Source organism: Magnolia sinica, chromosome 6 (assembly GCF_029962835.1).
Source record: "Magnolia sinica isolate HGM2019 chromosome 6, MsV1, whole genome shotgun sequence".
In the NCBI taxonomy this organism is placed as follows: domain Eukaryota; kingdom Viridiplantae; phylum Streptophyta; class Magnoliopsida; order Magnoliales; family Magnoliaceae; genus Magnolia; species Magnolia sinica.
Genome location: NC_080578.1, coordinates 12210114 through 12224135, shown reverse-complemented (window position 1 = coordinate 12224135; position 14022 = coordinate 12210114). Strand labels below are relative to the sequence as shown.

Below are 14022 nucleotides of genomic sequence, written 5' to 3'. Positions count from 1 at the left end.
AGTTCAAAGGGCCTTCTCCTGTTCTTGCCTTTTCGTTTGTGGCTAAGAAAAGGTGCTCATGATCAACAACCTTAGGAGAAGAGGCCTTGTCTTAGTAAATGGTTGCCCTATGTGTCTTCGTGAGGAGGATTCAAAGTGTCATCTCCTCATGCATTGCCTGTTTGCTCAATTTGTGTGGTGGAAGGTCTTCTTTGTTCTAGGTTGAAGGTCTTCTTTGTTCAAGGTTGATTGGGTCATGCTGTAATCAGTGGAGGCATTAATCCATTTTTGGAATGGTGCGGGCATGGGTTGCAAGAGGAAGGTGTTGTGGAAATGTTTTTTGCTTGCTGGGATGTGGTTAGTGTGGTTAGAGTGTAAGGATATGAGGGGTCTTTTGTTAGCCCTTTGGGCCTTTCATTTTCCACTCAGGTTGACTTCTTGTTGTCCTTCTTTTGCGATAAAACTTTGTATCCCTTAAAAAAAAAGTGATGATGGTGTTAGTGATTTTTTAAATTAATTAATTAATTAATTTATTTTTTATATCAGATAATATATAGAGGGAAAAAGGTACTATGAGGTCGATCTCATGGGAAGCTTCCCATGAGTCGAGCTATGTGGGCCCCACCGTGATTTGTGACGGACATCCACTCCATCAATTAGATGCACCCTTCCATGGTGGTGGGCCACATGCCTAAAATTCAGGCCAATCCATGACTTAGGTGGGCCACACCATAGACAACAGTTGGGAGTGAATATCCACCCATTGAAATCTTCATAAACGTTTGTAGGGCCCACTGAGATGTGGTTTGGAAATCCAGCCCATCCATTGTGTGTGTCCCATTTTGATAAGGGGTCACACCAAGTTTCAACCATATCCAAAACTGAGCTGGGCCCCAACAAGTGCTTTTAGATGTTTTAGGCATGATTTCACACTGTTTCAGATGGTGTGGCCCACTGGAATTCTGGATATGGCTGATTTTTGGGATATCCCATAACCTAGAGGGGACCTACCAAATGCACGGTTTGGATGTCTGATACATATCACAGTGGGGCCCACACAGCTCAACCTCATGGGAAGCTCACATGAGATCAACCACATAGTGCCATTTCCTATATATATTGCTTAAGAAACAATACCCATATTTCTTTATAGATTTTTTTTTTTTTTTGAGAAATCATTGGGAAAGTAGAAGCTAACAGTAAAAATACCACCGGACAAGCTACCAATTGTTCTGGTCAATATCTTCCTAGTGGTTTCTGTCAGAGGATCAGGACCTTATATGCTATAGATTTAACACATCTAGGAAGCCCTAGGAGCAAGTGTGCAAGCATTCCATTTCGTCATAAAAAAATAAAAAAATCTTACTGCTAGCTGCATTTGAACTTTCGGAGGTTTGTGGACATAAGTCGTTTGGTCTATTCTATCGTTGAGGTGGTTTTCACCGTCCAAAGTGGATAACGTTTCTCTGATGAAGTTCTCTAGAGGCTGCAATTAAATTTGATACATTGATTTCTCCTGTAATTGTCTCTATGTAAATGTGATAAAGTGTTAGACATACTCTCTGTGATTTCATGGCTTGCTCAATTCCATTGTGGCAACTTCATTATTTCTTTATAAAAAAGGGTATTATTTCTAATTATGAATTTGGTATCATTATACTCTATGCTTATTGGCACTTTCCACTGGTTTTATTGACCATATGGTTTCTAAAGAGAATAATGTCATTCTTTGGTCATTCCACAGGTGTTATTGATCACACGGTTTCTTCAACATGAGCACCATCTTGGCCGGCATATCAACCAAGTAAACGCTTAATTTTTTTTGCTGCAAATACTAATAGGGAATGTTTGTTTTATAAAGTGTATTTCTTGTTTCACATTTAGATAATTCAAGATGACATCCTCCACTACATTTTTTAAATGTGCAGTAGAGTTAATGGACAGCTTAACATTGTTTTCTTGTTAGTTTGCTTTTTCATATTCTGTTCAAGCTATTAGGCAGAAAGTTTCATGTCTGCCATTGTATTCTTAATTTCTTATATAGGTCAGGTAATCAATGTATATTTGGCTTTCAGGGTGTTTTTCTGCTTAGCATTATGTTCCTTCCCTTGCTAAATCTAATGGTAACACTAGAACTAAGGAGTTCTATACTTGTTGTTCTTTCTATATATACTTGTGGACTTGTCACCAACTCACAATGTTCTTAGCTCGATGTCATCTTTGGGAGTGTGTATGTGAGAGGTGATGCTGGTTTCCTGAGGCTGGGGGTAGTAGAGTTGTTATGCTACATGCTTTGTTACTTCTTTAATTATATTTGTGTGGTGTATGATGTTTTTTTGATATGTTGTTATTTGTTGAGGATTGATGCAAATCGTTCCCCAGTTACTTATCTTAAGTTAGATAATTTCAATGGAATCCCTGCAAAACTAACTCTTCGCAAAATATCTCAATGCATATGTGATACTTTGCAAAAGGGGGTGAGACCGTGAGATGTTTCTATCATGGTATTCTGTAACGGCCACCACTGTTACTATTACGATATGGGCCACAACGATCGTGTGGACGTTGGTTTCTTGCGCCCACACATTTATCTTTCTTTTGCCTATGTGGGCTGACTTGCGTGTGTGATATAGTTGACTTGGAGTCCCCACTAGCCAGCTAGCTCAAAATCCCGCAATCAGCTAGACTGCAGAATCTATAGAAGCTAGAGAATCTGGGGGACCTCTTGCTTTGAAATGGCTCCTGATCTGTGACTCAGGATTCCGGGTAAGGGACCTCGATTATAGAGGGCAGGTGTTAGGCACCCTCTTTGCCCGCATAGGCGTGCGGTCTCTACTTAGTGTGGTTAATCGATCTTAGGGAATATGATGGTTCTTCATTAAAATGAAAAAGAGACTAAAATGGTACTAGACAAACTCGAGTTTCTGATGTGGTAGGGTTTGGGATTTCGGCAAGCCACAGAGCATACGCTCAGAGAATGCCTAGAGAAGCAATGGGGTGGAGAGGTGATGTGATGGTGCTAAGATGATATGTAAGGGGATTAGGCTGCCATAAGTTTCTGATGTGACATGATCTGGGATTTTGGCAAGTCACATAGCATAAGCTCAGAGGAAGCCTAGAAGAGGGGGTTGAGAAGGAATGCAATTATGCGATTGATGAGATGCAAATGCAAATGTTGGCTTGATCTTTGGCTTGCAACTGGTGGCAGCTTGGATGTGAGGGTGTACTATGGTTAGAAACTGCAACCTGGGTAAGTCTAACCTCAAGGGGTAGGCCCCCCTAAGCAAAGATGGAGCTTAGGTGTGTTGAAATGAGGAGAGGAGGGGGGGTATTTATACCCCCTTGGGATGGCATTTCAGCAATTGTTTAGATCTTGATGGGCAAATATTGATGTGGAGGCTTGTGATTGGTGGAGAAGAGGGGTGCCACATGGCCCTCTCTCATTCGTTGGAAGGGATGGTAAAGGTGTAAATAGTGGGAAGAATTGGGGCATTTGGACATCTAGGTACAATTTTCTCGTCTTGAAGTGAGACTTCTAGCTGTCCTGACACTCCCACGTAGGAGGGCAGCATGTCAAGTGCCACCTATGTGCTTTTGATTGGGATTTGGTCAGCTGGTGCGGCTTGTCTTCCCATCCCCTAAAGCGTTGTGGTTTGGGTTTGGAGTGGCTTCTGGTGGGTGTTGGGATTTTATTTCTATCTCTTAGATCTTTCCAAATTGGGTTTGCATTTGGTTTCAATTTGGCTTAGATTTAGTCGAATTTCGGGATTTCGGCTTAGGCTTAGTTTGGCTTAAAAAGATGGCTAAGGCTTGGGTAATAGCTTAGGTAAGGGCTAAGGCTTGGGTAATAGCTTCATGGTTTAGCGGTTTTAGTTAATGAGCTCTTTATGGATCATCCATGCCTCATCAGGTTGTTGGCCTGGGTGGGGTGTCTATAGGTCATTATGCTCTCTCTCTCTCTCTCTCTCTCTCTCTCTTTCTCCTGGAAAAAAAGAAGCCCATATCAGCTTCGTAATGACCATTATGGGTCATTTTTTCTGTAATGGCCATTATGGCCTTTGCAACCCTGTAACGTGTAACGGTTGGCACTGTTATTGTTACATAATGGCTGTTACTGCACACCATGGTTTCCATCATTGTCTCAGGTTTTTTGGTCTCTCGTCTTCACCAATACTGCTTGAGATGCACCTTTGTGGCTAGTTCAGCATCATCACATTAAACTCTGTCAACTCCATTGCAGCCAAAGCCTGCTCTCTGCTACCTCCCCTCACCACTTACTGCCCTCTTCTCTCTCTGTACACATGCATGCACAACACACAAACACATACATATGTGAGGTCTCATCTATTCCATCTTCCCCTGTAGTCACTCTACTTGCCCCCATGCTCTCACTGCCCACCTTCTCTAGCACATTTGTTTTCCTATTTGAAAACTGTAGAGCTTCCACTTCACCTCAACAATCCTCACTCCCAACCTTCTGTTCAATTTCCATTGTAGAGTTCTTTTTCAAGAGGTTCTCATGCTTAAACCAGAAAAAACCAGTCTTCAAGAGTGGATTGGGATAATCTGCATGAACCCTGCTGAGAAGATATCCAGTGGAAGCAGTTAACAACCAACGGTAGCTCTTGAATTTATAGAGACGAGGGGGTGGCATGTGCAATGCACATGGAGAGAGGAAGGGAAAGACATTGGGAAGAGATCAAGGAGACAAGGACGTGTGCTACATGCAGAAAGAGAGACATGCTAAGAGCTACAGGTGGAGAGAGATGACTACTTGCAAAGAGACAGGTTGGGGCTACACAGTGAGAGGGTCGCACTCAAGGTGTTGGATTTTTTCTTTTAGCGGGTAGAATGTAAGCTGTTGACTGGATTTTGCAGGTAAAATCTGAGGTGCACATTACTAGCAGCCACACAGCTCCAAATTACAAAAATACCCCTATCATTAGTTAAATGCCTTCCCATGTCCCTTCAATATTCAAAGTTATGTGCTCTCTAAGTACGAATTGCGGTGGAAAACTTGTCCCCCACTACTCGTGTTATATACAACATAGATAAAGGAAATTCTGGATTTGCTCTGACCACATGAACCTTATTACCTAAGTATATGAATTTCTTGGAGAAGAAGAGAATGGAAGAATAGGGGAAAAGAAGTAGATACATAAATAAAATAATTTGTCCAGTGGAAGTGGTTGACAACAAGGTTAGCTCTTGAATTTTTGGGGACAAAAGAATTATTGCTAGATATTCGGCCCTTGATCACGCAGATCTTACCTATGCATGTGAGTTTCTTGGAGGAGAAGAGAATTGTCGAACAGGAGAAAAGAAGGTAGATTGCCACTAATGTTGCCAGTTCACCTCAATAATCCTTTTCATGCTAACCTTCCATTTGATTTCCCAGGCAGAGTCCTTTTTCAAGAGGTTTATTTTTAATTTTTATGCATGCTTAGGCGGGAGTAGTCATCAAGAGTGCATTGGTAGCTCCTGAGTTTATAGAGATAAGGAAGTTCTATATTTGACCTTTAGTCACACAGATCTTACCTATGGATATGAATTCTTGGACAAGAAGAGAATGGTTGAACGGGAGAAAATATATGATGAATAAAGATAAATAAATTGTTCAGTGGGAGCAATCAACAACAAGGGTAGCTCTTGAATTTCTGGAGAAAAAAAGAATTGCTACATTTGGCCTTTGATCACACGGATTTTACCTGTGTACATGAATTTCTTGGAGAAGAAGAGAATGGGGGAACAAGATATAAAATGGCAGATTGCCACTGATGCTGCCAGTTCACCTCAGTCCTTCTCGCCCCAACCTTCTGTTTGATTTCCCAGGTAGAGTTCTTTTTCAAGAGGTTCTTTCACGCTTCGGCCTGGGTAACAGTCATCAACTGTGCATCAGGATAATCTGCATGAACCCTGCTGCAAAGATATCCAGTGGAAGCGGTAGACAGCAAGGGTAGCTCTTGGATTCGTAGAGATAAACGGAATGTCTAGATTTTCCCTTTGATCACGTAGATCTTTCGTCTGCATGCGAATCTCTTAGACAAGGAATAGAAGAAAGAAGTAGATAAATAAGTAAAATAAATTTTCTAATGGAAGCGGTTGACAACAAGGGTAGCTCTTGAATTTCTGGTGATCAAAAGAATTGCTAGATCTGGCCTTTTGATCATACAGATCTTACCTATGCATGCATGTATCTTGGAGAAGAAGAGAGCGGTGTAGCATGAGAAAAGAAGTAGATAAAATAAAATAAATTTTGTAAAATGGTAATAAATCCATGCACGCTTTTTTCTCAAACAAATTAATAACAGTGTGTTTGGTACAAGTCTGTGGTGGATGAATACTAACCTTACCCATACAAAAAGAAGAACGAAAGAAAGAAAGAAAGGAAGAAGAATGCTAACCTCACTGTGAATATCTGTGAACTTGGCATTCTCCTATAATTTGTATATGTTTCTGCGAGCCTGCGTGCTAGCATCTGTTTGTGTGGCTCTGCACGTGGGTATTTCATTGTTCATCATTTGCGTATGTAATGTCTGTTTGTCATCCTGAGTATATTAGTTGATGGATCTGTGTATTGAGCTTGAAACATTCCTCTCACCTTTTACATTATCTTAAAGAATAGTATCGTTTGTAATAGGTGCCTTTGATTAGTGAATGGAACATGTTAATCTGTCATTATTGTCTGCTATTTTTTTTTTTTCTTATTTATTTCCCTTGCTGTTTTGTTTTAACTGTTACCTTAACCTTAAGGAATTCCCGTTGTATTACCTTCTTTAAAAATGCTTGTGCAGAACCTGGGAAGCCTTTTGATGGATTTTCTTTACTTCTTTGGGTAAGTACATGCTTACTAAATGCAAGTTATATATTGTTTCTCACACACTACTCTAACTTGCGATCAAGTCGCTCATTAGTCATTACTGATTTGGTAAGTGCTTGGTGCCTGATTTGTATATTCATGGCCTAGGACCAAGTTTCACTAATAATAGAGAAAAAAAGGTTTTACAAGGTTCTGATTTCAAACTACAATAGTTGCTTATGTTCCAAGAAAATTATGTGATTAATTCAGGAATGTGTTTGATCCTCGTCAAATGCGTATTTCGATTCAAGGAAGTGGGGTTTATGTAAATAGAGAAAGAGGATATAGGTATTGAGATGACTCCTTGGTTTTCCTTGCTGATTATGTGAATAGAGTTTGATTTAATCTCTAAAATATATCTGCCGGGTTTGTTCTTATTGTTGTACCTATTGAGTTTTGTAGCATTGATCCAATTCATATTGATGATCCTCTTTATCCAACAAATAACGTGGGGAGAAATTGCTTTCGTATACACCAGTGCATTAAGGTAAGCTTTAATCTCTACCTTGGTCTTGTACATATAATTGTAGAAGAATGTTCATGCATGATTTTTGATGATGGACAGGGGACTGTTTGGGTGTTTTTTAAAAGATAACTGGTGGCATATTTTAGCATTTACCATGCTTTCCCCTAAAGTTCCTGTTATAATGACTTATGATTGGATGACACTAAATAATGCATATAAGTTGATATTCTGAAGGATCTCTCAATACACATCGACAATAAATCTCATTGCTACCGATAAACATAAAACTATATATCTTGCTCTTCTAAAACTTGGATTATCTAAAAGCCATTAAAAGTTGCAATGGGCATCATCTTTCAAAAAAAAAAAAACAAAAACCTGCAATGGTCATCATAACCTCATAATATTCACTTGCTTTCAGGGTGTATAATGCAAGTAGCACTCCAATGCTTGTATCAATGTTCCTAGTTTGTGATTCTCAGTTAAAAGTCGTAAATCATTGGCACGTCAACTTGCTGTAGCGGGATCTTTGGCTGAAGCATGCCACTCCAATTGATGGTGCATCTGTGGGAGCTTGCTTCTTGGTAATATTTTAAAGCAGAAAAGGAGGGGGACAAATAAGACTCATGATTCTGTTTAGTGGTAGTATTTGAAAGCATGCTATTCATGATTTCTGTATAATATTTTAGGCCAGGCATAGTTTGATGGTAATGATGAGGATGGGGATGTTAAGGTTTGAAAGGAAGCTCCCTAACTGGAAATCATGGTACCTTTCTTTGGGTGGCCATATCACCCTTATTAAAGTAGCATTATTGAATCTCCCATTATACTTCCATGTCCTTATTCAGGTTTTTGATATCAGCGTTGGAGAGGTTGGAAAAGATGAGGCCTAATTTCTTATGGCGGGGAGCAGACAATAAAAAGAGATTTCACCTTGTGGGGTGGAAAGAGGCTTGTAGGCTGTATGAGGAAGGGCTGGTATAAGGGACTTGGAAAATATGAATCTAGCTCTTTTAGGAAAATGGCTGTGGCGCTTTGGGACGAGGAAGATGCTCTTTAGCGTAGAACTATAGTGGAGAAATATGGGTGCCAAGATGGGGGGTGAGGGGTGAAAGATTATTTTCTCTATAGAGCCTCATGGATTTGGGAAGGGATATCTAAGACCAAGCATGTATGTAGCACGGGTTGGTTTTTCTATTGGAAATGGGGAGAGAATTTGCTATGTGAAGATGAATGGATTGGAGGATCCCCTCTACAATTTGTGTTCCCTAGGTTAGCTCATATTTCCTTGAGGAGGAATATCATGATATCTAGCTGCTTCTCCTTCCTTGGCAATGGTGTGACTTGGTATCCTCTATGCCGTAAAAACTTGACTGATGTGGAAGCGGAGGAGTTTGTGAGACTCTTTGGGCACTCAATCATTGCGTGCCATTGAGGGAGGAAGTGAACAAAATACTTTGGCTAAGGATAAATCAGGTCTCTTTTCAGTTCGATCTTTCTATGATCTATTGTGGCACTCGGAAGAGGATGGCTTGAGAGTGGTCATGGCTAAGGGGTGGGACTAAGGAGCCCCCTCTCAAAAATTGCGGCTTTTGGATGTCTTGTGGGTAGAGGAAGAGTTCTCACTGTAGCCAACTCCAAAAAGATCAATGGTCCACCTAATATATGCGTGATGTGTATTGCAAATGCCAAGACAGTAGATCATCTCTTCATTCATTGATCTTTTGTAGAGTGGAATTTTCAGAATATTCAATATGTTTTGGGTGATGCCCGGATCGGTGGGGGATTTGTTCTTGAATTGGCACAGGGTGGGGCTGCGAAGTAATTTTACAGTCATGTGGGGTTAATGAATCCCTCAAAGCGGAGGTCTGCTTGGGGGTGCTTTTGTAATGAATCCCTCAAAAGTGGAGGAGGTCCTCTTGAAGGCCCATACGTCGGTGCTTGAGTGGGCTTCTTGTATTAAATCTGTTCTTGTTACCCTTCAGAAAAAAAAGAAAAGAAGGATGGGGATGGTGATGATAATGGATGCTCAAAAATCTCCGTATCTGATGGATCACAGCTATCTCACTACTGATGGTGGATGCCCAAAAATCAAAGAAAAAGGCGGCGGTTCTGAAGATGTCACCATGGAGGAGGAGGATGATAGTAATAATAAGTTTTCTTTATTTGCATGGTTGACTTGGGAATAACCTGGTGAATGGAGTGGCAACTGGCTTAGTCCCAGGCTGACTCGTTTTAAAACTATGTTTGTAGGATTGGGTGTTATTGATGGGAAGCTTTAGTCAGTTTTTGTTCCTTAACCATGGATTCATTTACCAAACAAAATGTAGTTCCACCACCAAACCGTGCTTCATCTTCTTGTACTCATTTTATTGGACAAAGTTATCATACTTTTTGTGGATTATCTTGGTAAGTTGTGCCTTTCAATGTACCTCATGTGATGTTGCCATTTCAAGCTATGTTTCTCTTTTACATGCTTACATTATTCTATATGTAAAGTACATCTTGCTGCATTTGGATTGTAAGTGCAGAAGCTCATGCTGTGATCTTTGCTTGGAAGTTATGAATTGCAATAAGATCTTGTTGAAAATAAAAACAAACTACTCTGATATATTTTTCAGAGTCACCAATGCCTACCCCTCTTAAATGCCCTTTGATTTTGTCACCGATCAAATTGACAAATTTTACATGTCATTGTTAACAAAAGCCATTTGCTTCCTCCTAAAATGGTGCATGTATGAACTTTGCATTTATTATCCAATATTTCATATGTTTCCTAACTCAATGCATTGTGCAGGCATTTGCAGATGCTTACTCTGTTCTGGAGAATGAGCTAACAGGCCTTCCTGGAAGTGGGGATCCAACTACAATGCCATTAGTTAGATTACTTCCTAAAATTATCCCAAGCATTGATAGTGTGTAGGGCAGTTTTGATATTCCTCCAAAAATCCCACGGGTAATTTGAACCATTTCTTAAAATTTGTAGCAATTTAGACATTAATGATTGGTCTTTTATTATTTGAACATTGGGAAATTCCGGATAATGTTTAATTGTGTTTGATTGATCTATTTTATGTTTGACTAATTTCTGTTCTTGTCTCTGTTGGTAGTCTGCTTGCCAAAAGCTAGGCTCTTATTGGACTCCATCATGCGGTGCTGATACACGGGTTGTAAATTCCATCAAGGTATGTGTGGCCTATGCATGTTTGCTGGCAGATTTTGCTTCCTCCACGGCTTGTTTAGTATTTTCATGCTCTAATATATTTATATTTCAATATCTTTAAATACACACACATGTATATATTATTTTTACATTTCAAGTATTGACATTCTAATTTTGTATTATATGCTGCAGATAACTGAAGATTGTTCGGACAAGTTCGTCCGGCCATATTAGTTGCCAGGGTTGGACTCTGAGGGGTGTCAGCAATGACCTCCGGGGACACGAAAAGCAGAGGTTTCTTATTTTTAATTTTAATTTTTTCATGGTGAGCATAGGATTCATGGGATCTGCTAGAGTTGCCGATGTGCAGGATTCATTACATGTGATCCCATGGTTTGGCTATCCAAAATGTTGATCTACTGGGACCTCCCCTAGAGTGTGATGCTCCATAGATATTCTAGGTTCAAAGATCCCAACCCATTTAATATGGTGGCCTGCAAATACGACGCTATGAGAAAATACAGCAAAAGTCCACATTCGATGGAGAAAAGGCCAAATATTGAAGGGCAATGATCTTCTAATGTGGGAGGTTCCTGGCATCTCCCCATGATGCTCATCAGTCCAATGGATTGGATCACCGAAACATAGGTCTAGGGTATATGCAATCATGTGCATCAAGCAAACATCAGAAAGCTATACATATGATGGTAAAAAGGACATATGATACCTCAGAAAAGCATGCATGTGCTTAAGCCTTAATGTCTCAGAAATTTAATATGCTTGCCACAGGGATCCAGAGCTGAAGATTGCTGAATCAAGTTCATCCTAGGATGATTTTCCCTGATTTAGTTGCCAAAAGATGATCCTGTTGGTATTGGCAAGAGGTACAGAGATCTAGTCATGCATATTTCTATTCTATTATTATTCTATTTGCGGTTCTCTGCCAAGGAAATTTTAATTTCCTGATGTATCAGGGTGTGTGCATTATTCTTGTACCCAGACCCAACAAGTTGGGCCCACTGTTCAATGATGCAGATCCTTGATCTGATGGGTCCTACTGTGGATAAGAGGTCCATGAAAGTCTTCCAGTTTGTATGATCCTGGCCATAAAATCCTTGGCCTTTTATCTTCATCCTTGCTCTAATTTATTTAGCAGTCTATTCATAGGCAACTGATACAAGGTGGGTGTGAGCCAAGGGTTTAGGATATGAGGTCACAGCTTAGGAAGTAGCTGTTTTTTATTTTTATTTTTTATACTTGTAATAGGAAAAAAAATGAGAAAGAAATCATGACTTCCACATGCCGAATAGTTCTGACTTCTGAGTCACACTTGAATATCCAGTTCCAGAACCATGACTTTCGCATGCTGTTTTCTTGAAATAGGATGCTGTTTTTCTTGGAAGATTGTATCTTATTGACCATTTGCTAGAAATTTAGATCCCAAAGTTCCATCTCAATTGTTAATCAAGAGTTTACTGTTTAAATTAAGAGGTTGGTTCCTTTAGAAGTTCTTGTAGAATAAGCTAGAATAAGCGTATTCTACCTGTGTAAAAGTTATTCACCTTGCCTGTTCACCTACTCACCTGCTTATACCTGTATGTGGCCATCCAACCCACGCAATGAGTGAGCCCTACCATGATGTGGGGATGCTCCAAAGATCAGGCCTGTCCAATTATTCGTTAGACACCATATGAAACAATTGATGACCACCCAAAAATCTCCAAATTCACATGGTGGCACACATGACGGTTGGATCAGCCTGATTTTTGGGGTGTCCAACTTTCATGGTGGGGCGACCTTTGTGTACAGGTTGAATGCCATACACACCACTGTGAGACCCATTCACAACCCATATAGAATAAGCTCAGTGGACTTGTATAGGAGCCTCCCTCTTAAATTAAAGCTATAATTTGATACTGAATTACTGTTAGGAACTGCCCTTTTAAAAAAACAGAAAGAAAAGTATCGTCATGTCCCTTCTTCTTTAAAATTACTATAACATCTCTTTTTTAACTCTTTTCTTGGTCATTCCTTTATCTGCTGTCCTTACTTTCATTTCATTTCACATCACCTTACAATCTGTCATGTCCCAACTTAGGAGCACGGGCAATGTACATGGTATACAGACGACGTCAACTACCATCCAGACCAAAATGTTATAATTCCAATTTAATCATTCAAGTGGATTGATCTTTAGTAAGAGCACTCTCGTCTTCTCCTCCTGTGAAGAAATCTGTACAGAGGTGGCCTTTACAAACCTAGAATGCTGAACATAGCTCTCCTATGCTGCAGATTTCTAAAAGGCGCCAAGTTTCTTCCTGACCATCGCAGCAATTGCTTATCGCATGGCTGGTTGGCTGTGCATCAGGCCCATGGGGCATATCTACGTACCGGCAATCGGAACCATACATAAATGCAGAATTATATTTGTCAAGAACCTGCCTGTACTCGATGGTTCTACTGCTAACCATTAAAGATGCCTTCTTTTGTTGTAAGCTTATAACCTTTGTTTCACATAATGTAAATAGAACTTCTTAGGCCCTGTTTGGATGGGCACCAAAGTCATGAATTTGGCAAATTTTTAGTTGCTAAATTCATGAATTATGTAATTAATGTGTTTGGGTTTGCTTTAATTGCGAACTTCACTAATTGTACAATTAGCAGAAGCGGTACAAATCATGAAACTAGTCAAATTAGAAAGTTAAAATTCCTCAATTCATGAAGTTGGGAAACCAATGGCTTCCAATGGTTAAGGTCGAGAGCTTTGTTTATCATTATTATTTCTTGTGTGTTTGATTCCCTTTCATTGCAAGTTTGAAAACACTCAGATAACCATTCATTTCGGGAGATTCTTATCTCAAAAGTTATGGACAACCAATCCTGACATGGGGAGGTATGGACAGGAGCCTAGTCCATACCCTGCTAGGTTCGGAATCTGCTAGCCCCATGAAAGTGCATTAGGCTAAGACGACCTCATGAGCAGTTTCGATGTCATATAAACATTACGGTGGACCCTAGGAAGGTCTCAACGGTTGGCATTTCACTTCCCAATTTTTTTTTTTTCCCGTGTGGCCTACTTGAGTTTTTGATCTGCCTTGTTTTTTGTGATTATGTAGTAATATAAGCTGGCAAAACAGAGACAGGTGGATTTCTTAGAAACATCACAGTGGGCCCCACCTAGCTTCCATCAGGGTCGTGGGTGGCGCCGGACATGGACAGCCATGTACGTGTGTGGGGTGTGTGCGTGTGTTTTTTTTTTTTTTTTTTTAAAAAGGACTGCCATGTACCAAAGCAAAGACGGAAATATGGGCACGGGAATTCCTCAGCCCCTGTTACCCGGAGCTCCGGTGTAACCAAAAGGTCTGTGGGGGCCACCAAAGATGTCCGTGTCACATCCAGTCTGTCCATCAGGTTCATATGCTCATGTTAGTTTCTGAGTGAAAAAATGAGGCAGATCGAAAAGTCAAGTGGCCCACACCATAGGCTACAGTGGGAATGGAAACGCCCACCATTGGAACCTTCCTGAGTTCACACGTGATGCTTCTAAGCCATCCA

At 40.2% G+C, this 14022-nt stretch overlaps 1 protein-coding gene across 16 annotated transcripts in view; it reads left to right on the top strand.

Annotated features, from left to right (window-relative positions):
* The window catches only part of LOC131248286 (uncharacterized), a 30617-nt gene extending 17391 nt beyond the window's left edge, over window positions 1–13226 (top strand). For 3 of the 16 annotated variants that reach the window (XM_058248500.1, XM_058248490.1, XM_058248507.1), the window contains 9 exons: window positions 1724–1783; window positions 6774–6814; window positions 7049–7126; window positions 7241–7325; window positions 10102–10260; window positions 10415–10489; window positions 10670–10761; window positions 11257–11351; window positions 12566–13226. In XM_058248500.1, the coding sequence (XP_058104483.1) occupies window positions 1724–1783; window positions 6774–6814; window positions 7049–7126; window positions 7241–7325; window positions 10102–10227 (390 nt within the window). In that variant the 3' untranslated portion in view covers window positions 10228–10260; window positions 10415–10489; window positions 10670–10761; window positions 11257–11351; window positions 12566–13226. Of the gene's footprint in view, window positions 1–1723; window positions 1784–6773; window positions 6815–7048; window positions 7127–7240; window positions 7326–7786; window positions 7889–7993; window positions 8490–10101; window positions 10261–10414; window positions 10490–10659; window positions 10762–11256; window positions 11352–12565 lie in introns of those variants that run through there. The other 13 variants (XM_058248492.1, XM_058248493.1, XM_058248491.1 and 10 more) reach the window with 13 other exon arrangements.
* Window positions 13227–14022: the final 796 nt, after the last annotated feature.